Raw genomic sequence first — 18,451 nt, forward strand, 5'->3', positions numbered from 1 at the left:
CTCTTCTCTTCTCTTCTCTTCTCTTCTCCTCTCCTCTCCTCTCCTCTCCTCTCCTCTCCTCTCCTCTCTTCTCTTCTCTCTCTCTCTCTAACTTGGATGTGCCCTCATTTCCCCTTACTCACTTATGTGATTTTCTTTGTGACTTTGGATGGGCTGCCTTCTCAGCATGTGTCCAATGTCCCAACATCTACCTGGCCTCAGAGACTCTTCATTCATCACCTCCTACTTGTATCTATGATCGGAGAATATTAAGGCAATTCTGTAGTGGGATCATTTGTGTGTGGAAAGGAAAGGGGGTAGAGAGAAGGTGTAGTTTGTTTCAAGAGATTTTTAGAAAGAAGGGCTATATCCATTGTATGGGGGTGAAGGAAAAGACCCAAATCCTTAGCTGTCCTAGTGGAAAACAGGAGACAGAGAGACCAAAATTCTTTCAAGTGAGTAAACACAGGAAGCTGAAGGGACAGGCTGGGTAGCAAAAGGCCTGCTGTCAGAGGAGAGCTGAGGACACTGTGGAATGAAGCCTGGACATTCACTCCTACAGAGGAGGCTTCAGGAAACCTGGTCCTCTCACAGGCCAATGTCTTTGAGCAGTATCGGTCTCCTCAGGAGAAAGCATATGTCCCTGGGAACTGGTCCATCTGCAAACTCCACGCTCTACCCTGAGCAGCCTGTACAAACAGGCCTGTGTGTTGTTACTATGTGCTGTGGAGTTGCTGCTGACTCATGGTGATCCTATAGCATAAACTGCCTGGTAAGGTTTACCTGGCTACACTCAGCAGGACCAGAGCCTCGGGCCTTTTCTTCCATGTAGTGTCTGGTGGGTTTAAACTGCTGATCTTTTCATTTAGAAGCTGAGAACTTTATCTTTGTATCACCAGGGTTCCTTTCTTTGCTCACAGAGGGCTCCTGATGCCTCAGAAATACATTCTCCTCAGATTAACAGGCTCTATAAACCCAAACATTGCCTTATATCCATATATATACTTTTCAAAGTGTCTTGAGACTTTCAGTTTTGTGCTAAATCCCCAGTCCAGCCACTTTAATGAGTATATCTGGTGATATGCAACTGCACATAGCCAGTGTTCCTAGAAGAACTCGTCTGTGGCCTTGGCTTTGACCCTTTAGGGTGAGGTTTTGGGCAGACTGTTGACCACTGTGAGCCTCAATCTCGTGAAGTTTAAACTGAAGATGGCAGGTCCCATCCTCCGAGCCCACAGAGCTGTTGTGAGACTGGCTTGAAATCATGTATGTGCATAAACCTTGTAGCCTACAAAAGCTCTAACTTGTATTTGAGTTGTTTAATTCTACTTATAATGTATTGTTTATAACCTTTATGTCAAGTTCATTTTACTAAATCAGGAAGAGTTTGTATTTCTGCCATTTTCCTTTTTTCTGTTACAATGAACAAGAACTTATTTTGGAATAAAATGAAAGGTAAAATGTCCATTTCATGAGCTGTTTTCTTTCTCTGCCTATGAGATGGTCTGCAACATTGGCTCTGATCTTGAAACGCAGGTGGTACCAGGGGTGTTACTGGTAGTGGCACTTTTCCCAACTGTGCTGATGATGAGAGATATCAAGTTGTTCATGGAGTGCAGCCCAGTGCTGGAGGAATGAGCTGAGAAAGAAAAACCACCCCACTTCTTTGGGAGATATTTCTTCACTTATCACCTGGTGATTGGATTTGCTTTATTGTAATATTACATCACCTACTCCAAACATTCTAACTTTGAAATTTCCCTCCTTACAAAGTAAAGCCTCCCCTTTTACCTCCCTGCTTATCACCCCCACATGAGGGCAAAGTCAAACGCAAGCATGTATTGTCCTTTGAAGAAATTGTTAGATTTCTGAAGCTAGATGAAGGGAGATAATTCCTGGCCCTCACCATGACCTCACACTTGGATTTAAATAGCTCTTTAGCCTACAGTGCATTTTGTAGCCTATAGGTCCCTGACATTAGGGGAGAATATTTTCACACAAGTAAGTCCAAAGAATGAGTCCAGGGTTTCAGTTTCCTTGTCAGGGGGGCAGGAGACAGAGATCCAGTTATGATCGCCTCTGTCATTTTTACTTTCTAATTGCAAAAAGAAAAAAAAAAGTGGGAAGAGAGGTCCTCTTAGGATTCTGGGGGGAAACTGTGAAAGGTATTGGGTAATTATCAGGTAATTCTTCTTTTTAATTTTTTTAAATTTTAACGGAAGTTTAGAGAGACTTAGGATTTCAATTCATTCATTGTTGCACTTTCCACCCTGCCCACCATTCCCTCCAGTTCACTCTTTTCTTTGAAAAGTAAAAGTAAATAAAAAAAAAATCTTTCATTGTTATAAAATCCTTCCGCTCCCCACTCCCCACCCCCACCTCCCAGTCCACTCCATTAAGCAGCTTTCATTCTGGACACTTGTCATGATAGTAATATCTAATCATATATTCCTCCTAAACAGTTCTCTCCCTCATCTGTTTCAATATGGTATATATTATTTATCCCCTCTTAGTTTTCCCCCAACTCCAATGTCAGTCACTCTTGCAGTATTTGTCTTTTTGTGACTGAGGTATTTCACTCAGCATAGCGTCCTCCAGGGTCACCCGTTTTGCATCATATTTCATGAGTTCCTTGTTTTTCAATGCTAATAGTATTCCATTGTGTGAATACACCAGAGCTTCTCTATCCATTTGTTTGTTAAGAGGCACTTAAGTTCTTTCCAACTCTTTGCTATTGTGAACAAAGCCGCAATAAACATGGATATGCATATATCTGCTTGGGTAGCAGTAATGGTTTCTTTAGGGTATATTCCCGGTAGTGGAATTTCTGGGTCAAATAGTATTTCTATTTGAAACTTTTTGAGAAAGCACCATACAGACTTCCATAGTGATTGCACCATTTTACACTCCCACTAACAGTGAGTAAGTGTTCCAGTTTCTTCACAACCTCATAGCATTTGATGTTTGCTGTTCTGTTAAATTTTGCTATTCTTACTATGAGATGATATCTCCTAGTTGTTTCAGGTAATTCTTTTTTAACAATATTCTGTTAATCATTCTCCTGGGGTAATTTTAGAGAATATCTAAAAGTGTATAGCTTGCCTTTGGTCAAACCACAAATGAATAAATGGGGGGGGGGAGTGATATTGCCACTATGAATGAATGAAAATCCAAGTTATCTATAAACTTTCATTAAAATCTCAATTAAAAAAGGATAATGAATATGAATAAAAAATGTATGTGGACCAAGGAGGAGGAGGGAGGGGAGGGGTGAAAGCAGGCAGGGGGAAAATGACAGTGTCACACAATGTGGTTGGTGGAGGGAGGGGATTAAGGAAATGGGAAAGTTCCCATGGGGATAGGGAGACCTGAAAATATGGGATAAGGTGGGCATAATTTGATGATTAATTTCATAAAACAATGTATGGGAAAGATTGCATGAAAACATAATGTCAAGGAAAGAAAGTGTGAAATCCAATGTATACAAATTTTATATGCAAACCAATATAAAATTTTTTTAAGAAAAGATCATAAATAAATGTAATTAGTGATTTGCATGTGATTCATTTTCCTGTTGCTGGTGTTAGGCGCTCTCCAGATGACCACAACTCTATGAACAACAGATTGAAACCATGTCTGTCCTCACAGTCTCTACCACTCAAATCCTCTGGTTTGGAGATTGTGAAGAAAATTGCTTTGAGGAATGAATTAAGTTTATGGGAAGCAGAGAGTTAATTATGAGGTCAGTTGATAATTAAGAGAAAACCTGTGTTGCTACAGAGGTCCTTTGATATACATGGGAGTGAGAAGACTTAAATGTTTAGTGTGAATTATTTGGCTAAAAATCCATATAAAATTAAAAATAGGTTACTTGGGGCTCTCATCTGTCCTTAAAGGATAAAGGATAGATGTTAGTGTACACCGCCCCCCCTCTCCCCAAATAGTCCCGGGCTCCATAGACTCAAGAGTCATTGAAATAGGCCTTTGCCTCCCATTGCTTGTGACTTGATTACGGAGAACTTTGGCTGGCATGGCTGGTCCTTGTCAAATCGGATTGACCTGAGTCTAGGTGTCCAAGAGCCAAGTCACTCAGTGGAGGGATTTTGGACTTAACAGTGGTGGAATCCTACAATCAAGCCTGAGTGCACTTAAGTGTCCTTTCCCCAGGGCAATTATTAACTTGTTCCTTGATTCTGTCAACCAAAATATCCCAAATAAAGCAATTTCAAAGGCACTGGTTAATCCTCCAGCAGATACAGATGGAAGACATATCAACGTCTTTATCTTGTAGTGAAACAGGTATAACAAAATGTGTTATTCACCCAGTGTCATGAATTGTTACCCCACCATCTGCAATACGTGTATGTAATGGTGTAATGTGGGAGCTACGGAATGATCCTCCGTGATCTGCTAAGCAAAATAGTTGTAGGAAGATTAACAGTGGGATGCAACCTTTCTAATCCTATTTTAGCCATGTTGTTGTTGTTATGTACCATTGAGTCATCTGTGACTCTACCAACATTATGTACAACAGCCCTAAATGCTGCTCTTCCTGTGCCAACCTGTCTCTGACACAACCATCCTGATTACCCCAGTCACTGAATCAATTCACTTCATAGAGGGTCTTCCCCTCCTGCGCCGTCCCTTCACCCTCCCAAGGATGACATCCTTCTCCAAGGACTGGTCCCTCCTTGCAACCTGTCCAAAGTATGTCAGACAAAGCTTCAGAATCCTTGCCTCCAAGGAGCAGCCTGGTTTAACCCTCTCTAGGTTGAACCTGTTCATCTTCTTATTAGTCCATGATATATTCAATACTCTTCTCCAGCACCACAGCTCAAAGGCATCAATTCTCCTTCTATCATCCCTAGTCATTGTCCAACTCTCTGATGCATAACAAGTGATTGCAAAGACCATGGCCCGTATCAGGCACACTTTAATCTCCAGAGTGACACCATTGCTCCTCAGTACTTTGGAGAGGTCCCTAACAGCCCACTTTCCCATTGCAATACGTCTTTTAATTTCCTGGCTGCTGGTGCTAAGAGTGTGGAGCCAAGCAAACTAAAGCTGTTAACAATCTCAATCTCTTCACCATCCACCCTGATGCTGCCAATTGGTCCAGTGGTGAGAATCTTTGTCTTCTTGACATTGAGCCTCAATCTGCAGTCCTTGACACTCTGCAGCAGGCATTTCAGGCCCTCCTCAGTTTCAGCAAGCAGGGTTGTGTCATCTGCATAATGCAGATGGTTGATGAATCATCCTCCAATCCTGTCTCCTTATACAGCGCAGCCTCCTGGATAATCTATTCTGCATATAGGTAGAAAAGGTATGGACATAGGACACACCCCTGGCACACACCGTTCCCAATTTTGAACCATGCAGTGTTTCCTTTCTCTGTTCTGATGATTGCCTTCTGGTCCAAGTATAGGTTTCTCATTAGCATGATCAAGTGTTCTGGGATTCCCATTCTTCTCAGAGTCAGCCACGGTTTGTTGTGATCCACACAGTCAAACGCCTTTGCATAATCAATGAAACACAGATAGACATTCCTCTTGTACTGTGTGTGACCTGCTATACCGTCTGTCTCCCTAGAGATAAAAGAGGAAGAAAGTCTGCCAAAAGGGATTAGCACCATCAAGAAATAACTATCAGGAAATGGAATGCATTTTTTTCTGAACTGGGCCGCTGATGTAGGAAACTCCTTGACACTTGAGAAGACCAAAACACATGGTCGTTGTTATACATTGTCTAACTGGGATCGACAGAGGCAGTGAATCCCACGGAAGAAGATTGCCCATCTTTTTCCCATGAAGCAGCTGGTGGGTATGAGCCATGTACCTTTAAGTTGGCAGCAGTCTTAAAAGTTAGGAAAGTTGAGCTGATGATTATGTGGAGCGTGTGGAAATCAGTAGCTATAAAGAAGACTGAGCCATAAATGTCATCTGAGACGGCAAATGTCCTTTTAAAGTATTCTGATGTGTGAAGAAATGTAAAGTATGCTCTTCCCTCTCTCACTGTCATGAGTCAAAACCAATCCATAGCTGACCCTCCGGTGAGTTTCCAATGCTGGAAATCCCCAGGAAAGAGATTGCCCATCTTTGTTCTGCAGTGACTGGGGCATTGAGCAGCACAACTCCCCATGGACGAGGCCACTGGAGCGCCCGAAGAGAAAAACGACCTCTAGGAGAAAGGTCATGAATAGGCTTTCAAGTATGTGCTTTCAGCATCTTTCTTTCTGAATCTTTAATGGGCTCAGAGGATGGCACTCCATTGGCTAAGAGGATAGGTGTGTTTCTCGGTGTGGTTTATAGGATAGGTGTGGAATTTCTAGCAGTGTCACTGTGGGCTGGTCCTCATCCTGGGATGGCTTCTGCGTATCTTGGGAGAGGACACAGCCACTGCGCTGGTTTTGCAGCTTCAAAAGATGCTCTGCACCCTCGCGCTTCTTGTTCGCCAGCTCGTGGAAGAAGTGTCCCATGCCTTCCAAAGCCACCTCATTGCCGTGTAGGAGGCCCGTATGTGCAGGATGAACAAACAATTGACACTGGCCTCCGCTTCGGCGGAATAATTCTGACAGATCTAAGAGCTCCTAATTATGAGGATTTGGGGGCTAACAAAAAACAAAACAAAACAAAACAAAACACCATCAACCACTGTATTAACTGGTCTCCCAAATAGGAGATGATTAAGAAGATGGTCCTGAGGTTATGCCTGGAGATGAGGTCAGATAGTAGTCGGAGGCTGGAGGTGGGGAGTCGCCGGTCTATTCCGTCCAAACACTGTTGAAGCGAGAGACAGGTCCACTGGGGAACCAGCAGCAATGGTTTTGATCACAGTCTTGCTGCCAAAGTTTCTTTGGTTTGCCACCAGAGGGCACTCTGTTCCCAAAGTAAGAAAGCTGAGTTGCCCTAATTTGAACCCTGAGTTCCAAGAACAACTGATGGAAGTCTCACTCTGGGGGAATAAGCGTTTGGCGATGTGCCCCTATAAAGATTACAGCTTGAAAACCCTCTGAGAAATTCTGCTCTGTCCTGAGAGCAACAACACCCAAAAGTGATAAGGAATTCTAGTGTCTCAGTGGTCAAGCACTTGACTGTGAGTTGAAAGATTGGCACTTGCAAACGTTGCTCTCTGATGATCTACTTCTGTAAAGATCACTGTGGAGAAAATTCCGTGTTCTCTCTCCTATGGGGTCACTATGAGTCACAGCGGATGATTCCCAACAACAACAATGTCCTAACAGAAAAAATCCAGCCTAGTGCAAACATTCAGGGTTAATGTTTGAAGTGCTCAGTCAGCTGTAACAAACATTTCCTTTCGATATATGCCTCTTGTTGTTGTGCTGTAACTAACATTTCTTATTGAGTGGGAAAAAATATTTGCTAATGACACCCATGAGAAGGGATTTAATCTCTGACATTTCTAGAAAATGCCAACATCTCAGTAAGAAAAAGGCAAGCAACACAATCACAAAATGGTCAGGAAAACACGGTGTTTCGCCAAAGACGACATTTAAGTGACCAACGTGAACATTTCAGCATTGCTAGCTATGCGAAAGATACCAAAGGAAACAATGAACTATGCCCTCACCCCAGTAAAAACAGCAATGATAGATAACAAATGTTGGAGAGGCTGCAGAGAGATAGGAACTCTCATTGTTGGTGTGTGTGAGTTAGGGTGCAATGACTATGGAAAGCAGTTTGCACTTCCTTAGAAAGTTGGGAATAGGAATATCATTTGTCCCGACAATCCCCTTGTTGTTGTTAGGCATCCTCGAGTCGAGTATGACTCACAGGCACCCTATGAACAGCGGATCAGAACCCTGCCCTATCCTGTGCCATATTTACACTTGCTGACACATTAGAGACCATTGAGGCAGTCACCATGTCAGTCAACCTAGTTGAGGGTCTTCCTCTCCTTCACCAACCCTCCACCCTTCCCAGCATGATGTCCCTCTCCAAGGAATAGTCCCTCCTATTAACATGCCCAAAGTATGTGAGGCAAAGCCTCATCATCTTTGCCTCCAAAGAGCACTCTGGCAGAATGACAAATATGGTATTAAAAAACCTAAAAAAGTAGTTTTCACAGAGAAAGAATCAATCATGGAGGGTTAGTAGAGATGAAAAACAAGGGAGAGGATAGCAAAGGAACTTGATCAAGCAAAAGAAAAGGCAGTACATTAAAATACATGGTAGATACTGTATTTTTCAAAAAGAAAAAGAGTACACCTCCCTAGTATTTAAGTCTTTGTGGTTTAGTTCTAAATTGTGGGAGTAGGGCAATGGGAGAAAAGATAAAAATCCACATAAAAATAAAGACAGCCAAAGGCAAAACAAAATAATCTCTGGGCAGTTAAGAATTCCATCAAGGGCACTTGCTGAATTCTTCAAAAGTCTTTTCAAATAAGAAAACCACTCAACGACATGGTTAGAATCTCTGAGGTTTCCTGGTTGGATTTTGTGTGACGGGAAGAATCAGAGCTGGGAGCTGAGGAATGAAGAGGAAGAGATGACGATGGCACGTTCCCCAAACTCACTGTGCTCCCCTGTCGTCTTCCTGGCTTCTTGCCATACCCCCATACCACTGGTTAATAGTCACTAATTTTTTTATTACATGCATCCACTTATCTTATTTAAATAAGCATATTCAAAAGGCGCAAGGCAACTCACTATTAGAGAGTAAAACTGCTCCATAGGGTTCTATTGACCGTGCTTGTAAAATAAGTGGATCTTCAGGCCTTTTGTCGGCTTATTGATAGCAGGTTTCCTTTCTAGTGTATAAGCTTCATACTTACAATCATCCAGGTAGACCTCCTGAGGGCTTTGTTCACTGCTTTATGTCTAACACCTTGAAAAATGACCTTTTTGTAGTAGGCACTTAATATGGGCTGCTTCTATTGATGTAAAGGGAGTTCTGGTAGCCTAGTGGAGAAATAGTTGTCCACTCAAACATGGCATGGTTCAAATCAGCCAACTGCTCTGCAGGAGGAGGATAGTGTGGTATTAGGGTGTTTGTGATTTCTCTATCCATTGCTGGCCTAGTGGTAAGAAGCTGCACTGTAATCCACCAGCTGCTCTGCGGGAGGATTGGCAATTTCCTCCTGTGCAATTTACTGCCTCTGGAAACTGTCTGGAGAGTCAGCTATGAGTTGGTTTCCACTTGATGGCACATAACTACAATATCCTTCCCTTAGACCTGACAACACAACTAACTCAGGGGGAATGTGTAAGTAAAAGAAATCTTTGAGGCTCCACCCACTCATTTTAGCTCCCCTGAAGGTGTGTCTCCAGGTGCCTCAGCTGTGGATACATGGTTTACTTTTAATCAGTATATTCTACATCATCCATAACTGCAAACCTAATAGAAGAGAGACAGAGAGAGAGAGAGAGAGAGAGAGAGAGAGAAAACGAACTAGACTGTGGAGAGACTATGATGAGGCATATGGAGCCTTTGAGGTGGAGCCGGAGGTACAGGTTAAGCTTGCAGGATGATTGAATTGGGACTGCTATGAGACAAAGCTTGCTGAAGGATTGAGGGAAGCCAGAGGCTTCTTGCATTTGTGTTGCTAAACTGAATTTGGACACTCACTATGTGATATCCTTTGCTTCCCTGACCCCTGGACCAAACCAGTTTCTCGAATAAACTCCAACTCTAAGAAGGGGCTTTGTAAGGTCTGTATGGTCACTTACAATGAAATATTGAACCCAGTGACTAGTAGAAGTAGATGCAGCGGGAGGTGGGGGGTATCTGACCTTATAGGGATCCTTTCCATACTGTGGATGTTGTCGACGGAGACAATTCCTCTTTATGAAGTTAGTAGAGCTCTGACTTAGCCCTCTCCCCATCACTCTTTTGACCAATGGGCATTCACTTTCTGTATGATTTAAAACCTCTGAAAACCCATGGGAGGGTCTGCTATGAGTTGGTTTTGACTTGACATCACATAACAACAGCATATTTGTGTAAAAACATTCCTCTACATATTTCCCCAAATAATCCCAGTTTCACATTTGGCGGAAGGAAGGAGTTAGAACACTTTGTGGATTTGGGAATTCAAGGCTTGTGATTATTACTTTCCATATTGTTCTAGACTATGATGCCTTCTCAGTGGGGTGTCTGCTATCCAGCCCTCTCTTCGCCCGCAACTTTCCTTAGTCATCAACTTGAGACATGACATTGGTGTCTATCCTTAAAGCCTTGCCCAGTGTGTTATCATTTTCAATCTAAACTGTCTTCAGGATCCAAGATAGACATTTTCATCTGATGACCTGGAAGAGCCTTCCTGTCGCCCACTTTGAGGGGGTTTGAGTGGGTCATTCTGTCAGTGTCTCAGGGGTAGCATTCCTACTGTGCACCTGCCATCCCTGAAGAATAACCTGGGAATATTTACTACCAAACAGAGAGAGCAGCTCTTGTGCCATCACCGGAGGGGATCTTTTGATCTTTTAGATCAGTTCATTGATTCTACAGGTGAGAAAAGTCCAGAGAGGGAAAGGGGACTTGTAGCAGCCACATAGTGTGCTGGAGCATCAGACTCCAGTCCTGGGATGTAGTCTGTACGACAGGGATCTCAAACACAAAAGGGGAAAAGGGTTGGTCAGACACACAGAACATAGGAAAGCAAGTGGGCACTAGGGTGCTGGCACGCAACTGAAGAACACACACCCACCTCCAGAGGGCAGCACTGCTCTAGCCAAGAGACTCCAAGTGGGCCTGGGAGCTGCTTTTACCAGCTTTCTGTTTCCTAAGAAAAGTCACACATCCTAATGCTTTAAATGTGCATTTGGCCAAGTTTTATGTACTGACCGCTGTTTTTATTTCCTAGTGCTGCTGTGACACAAATACCACAGAGATATGGTTTTGTGTTGTTGGGTGGTTAGTATTAGGTGCTGCTGAGTTGGCCATGATTCATAGTGACCCTGTGAAAACAGATCTGAACTTTGCCCTGTTTGGCACCGTCCTCACAATCTCTAATATGCTCAAGCCCATTGTTACACTCACTGCTTCAATCTATCTTGTTGAGGCTCATGTTCTCTCTCTCTGACCCTCCCTCCATCTCTCTCAGTATATGACGCCTTTGCCCAAGGCCTGACCCCTCCTGACAACAAGTTAAAGTATGAGATAAAGTTTCACTGTCCTTGCCTCTAAAGGAGCACGCTGGTTGCCCTTCCTCTAAGTCATACTTTTTTTTTTAAAGTCCATGGGCTATTCACTAATCTTCTCTAACACCACAATTCAAAAGCATGAAGCCTTCTCCTGTCATCCTTATTCATTGTCCAGCTTTCCATAGGAAGCAAATGGATAAAATATAAAGGCTTCAGGTGGACCTTAGTCTTTAAACTGACAACATTTCTCTTTAGCACTTTGGCAAGATCCTTCACAGCAGATTTTCCTAATGCAACACGTGTATGGCTTTAAAGAAATTTATTTTTCTCCCAACTGTGAAAGGTAAATGTCCAAATCAAGTTCTTGTCATGTTAATTCTTTCCGTGTAGTTTGTTCTGGGTGTTCTTGGTTCTTTGGCTTGTAAATGATCCTCACATGGCATTGGTCTTTCTTTTTCACTCTCCATATGTGTATATGTGTGAATCTGTGTCAACTCTGCTCTTTTTATTGTTGCTTGCTGTATAGTCGAGTATGACTCATAGTGACTCTATAAGCAAAGATCTAACGCCTTTTCCATAGCTAACGTTGTTTTTCCACGTTCATAGATTTTCCATAGGCATGTGGTTTAGGAAGTGGATGCCACTCTTGCTTCAAAACCTGTTTTATAACTGGAAGCTCCACCAAACACTGTCCACATTGGGAAACCATTCTGGTATTTGATACCCCAATGGCACAAGGTTCAGCATCACAGCAAACCCAGATTACCTCATACAGCACAATGACAAAGAGTGATGTACAAAGTGGAAGGATGTTCCTCCAAATATAACAACACTAGTCTCATTTAGCAGTTGTTAAATGTCATCAGGTTGAATACGACTCATAGCGACCCTATGAACAAAGTACCTGAACTTTGTTCTATAATTAAGATCATTTCTGTATGATTATAGAGTTTCCAGAGGCAACTGGTTTAGGAAGTAGATGCCACTCCTGCTTCCAAACCTTAATCAGTCTGGAAGCTCATCCAAACACTGTGCATGATGGGTAACCACTTTGGTATCTGACATGACTATTCTCTATTTTTATTATTACTCAGAAATTACTAGATTTAGAACTCATTTTTACTCTGATTTAATCAATCTAATTAATGTATCAAAGAAAAACCATTTCCAAAGGAAAAAAGTTCATATTCACAAGCATGTTGTTGTTGTTATTGTGAGGTGTCAGATTAGCCCACCAGTCCCAGGGACACAGGATGCCTGAGCAGCCAAGCCCAGGCTAGATCAGCTGGTTTCTTGCCAATAATGCAGGTCTGTATTGTTTAGGCCTCTTAATTTTGGGAGAGTATACAGCAATGCTGGCAAAACATATTAAAATATTTGTTATTCTGCAGATTACAACATGAGGACAGTTTCTCTCTCTCTCTTACCTAGCATGGGGTATCAATCCTCTGTATGGGGTCTGGATCTCCCAGTATCTTCCTTCCAGAGGAGTAGAAGGGGAGGCAGAGCTTGGAAATGGGTCCTCCCAGCTCCTCAGCAGGTTGAAAACAGAGTGGTTGCAATAGATCTTCACAGTTCCTTCAAGTCACAGGAACTACGGCCTCTTAGAGAAACTGGTAAACCAGACTGATCTGGAGGCTTGGAGTTCCAAAGGCTGCTTAAATGGGGGTTGCCTCACATGTCTTGGGCACCGTGCAATGAAGAGGCCCAAAAGAGATCATTTTTCTGAGAGAGACTGGACCTCAAGATGAGAAAAAGGAGAGGGGGGTGGGGAATTGGGAAAAAATCCTTTGTGGCTTTAAGAAATTGTTTCCTTTTGAGTGAAAGTAATCAGCAATCCCTTTAATGGCCTTGTGCTGGAACAGTGCGCTAGTAACGGAGCCATGGTGAACTCTGCTGAGCCGGGGCCAAGAAGGGATCCAGAATCCCCTTTGGGATCTCTGCTTCTTCTAATGAAACTTGTTTCCTTCTCAAAAGAATTTTGAGCATTCTTTTACTCCACAGTTACTTTTGTTTAGGAATATTTTTATATTGTTATTATGTGCCATCGAGTCACTTGTGACTCATAGCGACCCTATAAACAGCAGCTCTAAACCCTGCTCTATTCTGTGCCAATCTCACTGTCTCCAACACACCCACCCCCATTACCCCAGTCACTGAACCGATCCATCTCATCGAGGGTCTTCCTCTCTTGCACTGTCCCTCCACCCTCCCTTATATTACAATGAAGAAGAAAAAGATCTCATCTCATTTTCTATTTTTAATGGAAATACACAATACTCCTGCTATGCTCTAGGCAAGTGGGCTTTGGTGGGTTTCTTTGGAAATAAGTCACCAATCATAGTACTGTTTCTATTGAGGAAAGCAATGTGAATTCTAACCAAGTCATACAAATGGCCTACAGCATAATCTGTTATTAAATGGCGTGTGCTTCTTTGTGTTTCCAAAACAACTTGTTCCTAGAAGCAGTCTACATTTCAATAAGACTTAAAAGAATTGTGAGCTTTTATGAGGAAGCTTTCTTCTATAACATGGATCAGAGTTGTTGAAATGAATCTTACAACAAAATGTAGCAAAAAAAAAAAGAAAAAAAGAAAATTACACTAAAACCCCCAGATCAAGCAAGCAAACATGCAAAATAAAGGGATGGGGAAACTCACAACTTTTGTCATTTTTTCTAGGCATTTCTTTCCCATGGTTCAATATAATCTAATCCCAAATGTGCAAATATGTCTTCTTCACTGTCTGCGCTGAGAAATTTTCTCTGGAAAATAAAAAAAAATAAGGAATGAGTACGTTTGAATGTGTACATTTGAGACATTTTTGTTCAGCGTTGTTGTGCTAACATGGTGAAATCACTACTTATAAACTCTCCTGTCGGCATGAGTTATGGCTAAAACATAATTCTCTGCTTCTGAGTATAAAAAGTCATCTTAACCAAATTCTACATTTTTTTTGTTTAACTCTCCATCCAAATGTACAGTGATAAATGAGTTAAGATAAAGCCATGGCATCTTTACACATTCAGCAAAAAGGCTGTTGAGTTTTTCCCTGCGTGTCTGTAATTCTTAACCACAGTTGTTCATTAGAACCACCTGGAAGAGCTTTTACAGCTAACACTTGAGCCATGCCTCAGTCCAAATAAATCAGAATCTCAGGGCAGGAGATTTTGGCATCATTCTACTTAAAAGCCTGCTGGATAATTATAATGTATAGTCAGAATTATGCTGTGCTGCTGTAGGTAATTATAGGCTATTTCTGTTATTGGGTTCTCCTCCCAGTCATCCACTCCTGCCTCTTCCTTAACCTCTCATCCCATCAGTTCTTTTAGACCTTCTTCAATATAGCACACTTACATAGATGCTTGCTTAGGGTGAACTATTTATTATGTGTTACTTGGAAAATGTTCCTAAATAATATTATGTGACTCTATCTTCACTCACCTACTTGACATTTAGAGCCTTTCCTGCTAACATCCACAGCTCCCTACAAGCAGAAGCAAGTCAGGTTTTCTCTGGGAAATCACTCCTCCTCAGCCTCCTTCCTCTATGAGGTTCAGGTGGAGAAAATTGCATCCTGAGTTCCAAGGAGGTATAGATGTGCCAGGCCTGGCTGATGAGTATCCGCTAGAATTCTTACTGGTCTTATTAGAAGAGAAGTTCTTCCTCTCTAATGGAATAGCTATTCCGAAAACCTAGAACTCATAAGAAAACCCTTCCCAAGCATGAAACCATCACTAAAAACAAAGTCAGCCTTAGCACCTGGATACAGCCGTACCTGAAGCCAATGTTATCTCCAAATGCTGCAGTTGTATAAGTTGTATAAATTCTACTTTTTAGTTAAAGTTATTTAGACTACTAGCTCCTGGAGGGCAAATACCGTTGTTTCTAGTTCCTGAGTGTCTTCTTTCCCCTTGGCGTCTAGAAAGAATTGGTCCTTGGCACTTACAGATTTAACACTCAAATATTTAACTCTTCATGATTCACAAAGCAATTTATTTTGGTGAGGTTTGAATTTAGATCACACCAAAAGGGTCACTTAGCAAGGGACTGTCCATATCTATATTCGGTCAGCTCTGTTGTCCTCTGTTCTTGCAGTAGAGTCTCATTAATGACCTAGTAATCCCTCAGGAAGCTACTGCCCACTGTATGTGATAGAGTTAAGTAAAGCCTTTGGGAACAGGACACTCATGGCAAAGGTAACTGTCTCTGGACATTAAAACTAGTTGAGGAAAATGCTCAGGAAATCAGCTTTGGAAATGAGGGTGAAAGTAGCACACCTTTCAGAGAACAATCTACCTTGGTCTTGTCGTACAGGGCATGGTTATCCAACATCATCTTCCGCTCGTGCGTGGCATAGCGTCGGAGGTCCCTCTCAAACTGCTGAACGAGAGGTAATAAAAACAAATGGCTATCAAGACCACAGTGTCTTCAGTATAAACCATGTGTTTGCATTATTGTTGTTGTGTGCTGTCAATTTGAATCTGACTCCTAGTGACCCTAAAGGACAGAGTAGACATGTATCTCAAAAGTTTCCTAGGCTGAAATTCTCACAGCAGCAGATCGCAGGCTTTTTAATTAGAGCAGCTGCTAATAGTGAGCTTGAACTGACAACCTTTAGATTAGCAGCCAAGTGTTTAACCACCTTGTTAGCAGGTCTCCTTATTAAGTGTTGACAGAAATCTAGTTTCTTGCAGTAAATATCTGTCTCCACTAAACATTCACAAAGCGATATTATCTCCCAGGGCAAAGCTGTGTGTTGACAGAGCTCATGTTTGCTTGCCTTCCTCTACACTCACCCACTGGTGAAATGCCAGGGGCGGAGTTAATAATGTTCAGCAAATGACTGTGGCGTGAATGATTATTTTCAAATTCCCACAGGAGCCAGGAGTCATATATGAGACCTATAAAGTTAAAAGAAGATTCAACCTATTTCTTCGTTTGCTTAGTCTTTTTTCCTAACTTATGGTCTAGACGTTTTTGCTTTCAAAATTCTCTTTAGCAACCCAGGGGTTATCATTCTTCAACCTTCCCAAGTGGAGCTCTTCCAGTCTCCACCCAGCAACACATCCCATCTGAAGCTTTTTTTAAAACCCCAAAACTCTGGCTTTTTGTTTACCACAGTTCCTGGATCAGCAACCTATTAGGGGCTGGGCTGTAGATGAGAGAAAAGAGTGAATTCTTTGTTCCTTTCAGGCTTTTGGCTAAATTACATCATTGATTCCTTTCAGGAAAGATTTCCCTTTAATTCAGGCCACACTTCCGCTTCTGGTAAGCCTAGCTAGTCTCTTTCCTCAGATACTTACTTTTTTTTTTTTTAAATTTGGGTGAAAGGTGAAAGTTTACAAATCACATTAATTTTCTTAGAAATCACTCGTAAACATTAATTACCATTAATTGCTGCAATTAACTTTTTACAATATTAAAGCAAGCCCTTATTGTATACCTTCACCCACCTCTGTGTTTTGGGGTTTTTCCTCCCCCCACAGGTACTTTGAGTGATGTTTTATTGCTCTGAGACAAGGAGCTGATTCCTAAGATACACTGGGGTGCCTCTTGGCACAGTTACATGCACCCCGACCCCACAGCATGCAGGAAGGTTCTCTTCCCCCATTGCTGCAGCTGGCTCCTGTCCTCTGCTTCTGACCTGCACCATGGGCCACGCTGCTTTCTAAACTGGTCAGGACCTCAGCATGGAGCTTGAAGAGAGACTGGCCACAAGGCAGCAAAAGACCCCTGGCCCCTGAGTCTGGGCTCTCTGCGCTGCTTTGGACCAGCGGGCACTTCTACATCCACTTGAAGTAGGTGCAGCACACAGTGGCTGATGGGGGCAAGGTGGGGTGGACCTTGGGGTAAGGGTACTCCACTCCCATACCCATTGTCCAGACTCTGCCCTGTCCCTCCTCTTTAGGAGCTCCCCCAGGTCCGCCAGAAGCCGACTGCCTCCTCCCTTCAGTGGCTCCACAGCAAACAAGCTTAACTCCTGTCCTGCTTCCTCTGAGGTTGACTGAGGCCTGTGACTTTGCACTTTATCAATCAGGTTTAACAAATCTCACAGTAGAGGCACCCTCATTGCCTCCATATGGTCCATCAGCTCCGCTTCCAGCACAAGTCTGTAAGTGAGCACTTCTTCCTGCTCTACTGGTCCCAGTGGGCTAGGGCTGGAGCCTCCTCAGTCCATGTCTGATCTTGCCCTTTCTCTTCCGGGAGTCATCTTTAACACAGCAAGCAGTGCAATCGTCTCACAAAGGCATAACAGACCTTTCTACCACCATGCTTAAAATTGGCCAGGTGGGCCCAGCACTACTGGAATAAAATCCAAACACAGCCTCCAGGGCTCTGTCCAACCTCACCTCCTAATTCTATCACCATTAGTCACTCGGGCCTTTTCCCCTCCGATGCACAGGCCTTCACTCTACCTGGCCCCTCTGACTAGAATGGTCTTCCTCAGTCTGAGCATGGCACTGACTCTTCGTTTCCATCTCTAAGTTTTGTCAGAAAGCATTTCCCCACTCACTCCCAAAGAGCCCCTAGATGCTGATAGCCACTTCTCAGGACTCACTTCTTTCTAGAATGATCCTTTCTTTTGTCTTGTTTTTGTCTCTGCAACCACCAATCCAAGCTCACCTCCCCCCACCCCCCACTTACCCTTTCTCCCAATGCACACACTAAAATATAAATGTTGTGAAAAGAGAAACAGATGTTTTGTTTAACTCTTTCATCTCATTATTGCCTGGCACATAGAAAATACATGGCAAATATTTATGGAATAAATGAATGAGTAGTCGGGAGACTTAGGATCTCCTGATGGTCTTTGCAGTTGTTTGCTATGCTTCATAAAGCTGGACAATGACTAAGGATGATGGAGAATGATGCCTTTGAGCTGTGGTGCTGGAGAATAGTATCGGATATGCCACAGACTGCTCAGAGAACAAAGAGGTTTGTCCTAAAGAGGGTGAAACCAGGCTGCTCCTTAGAGACAAGAATTCCAAAGCTTCATCTGACATACTTTGGGCATGTTGCAAGAAGGGACCAGTCCCTGGAGAGGGACATCAGGCTTGGGAGGGTGGGGGACGTCACAAGAGAGGAAGACCCTCAATAAGATGGAATGACTCAAGGACTGGGGTAATGGGGGTAGGTGTGTCAGAGACAATAAGGTTGGCTCAGGACAAGAGCAGGGTTCAGAGCTGTTGTACATGGGGTCGCTATGAGTCATATATGACTAGATGACACATAACAGCAGCAGCAACAACAAAACAACATTGTAAGGATTACTAAGAATACATAATACATGATGTTTCTAGAACAATAGTTGACCCAAAGCAAATGCAGGACAGAGAATAGCTTTAAATAAAAATCCCCTAATATCCA

At 42.7% G+C, this 18,451-nt stretch overlaps 1 protein-coding gene across 2 annotated transcripts in view; it reads right to left on the bottom strand.

Annotated features, from left to right (window-relative positions):
- Positions 1 to 13,758: 13,758 nt before the first annotated feature.
- DNTT (DNA nucleotidylexotransferase) overlaps positions 13,759 to 18,451 on the bottom strand; it is a 52,050-nt gene continuing 47,357 nt past the window's right edge. The window contains exons 10-11 of one of the 2 annotated variants that reach the window (XM_006880079.1): positions 15,380 to 15,463; positions 13,759 to 13,845 (exon numbers count right to left, since the gene is read on the bottom strand). In XM_006880079.1, the coding sequence (XP_006880141.1) occupies positions 13,759 to 13,845; positions 15,380 to 15,463 (171 nt within the window). The remainder of the gene's footprint in view (positions 13,846 to 15,379; positions 15,464 to 18,451) is intronic. The other variant, XM_006880078.1, reaches the window with a different exon arrangement.

Source organism: Elephantulus edwardii, unplaced genomic scaffold, assembly GCF_000299155.1.
Source record: "Elephantulus edwardii isolate Elephantulus edwardi_28Jun2011 unplaced genomic scaffold, EleEdw1.0 scaffold00006, whole genome shotgun sequence".
NCBI lineage: Eukaryota > Metazoa > Chordata > Mammalia > Macroscelidea > Macroscelididae > Elephantulus > Elephantulus edwardii.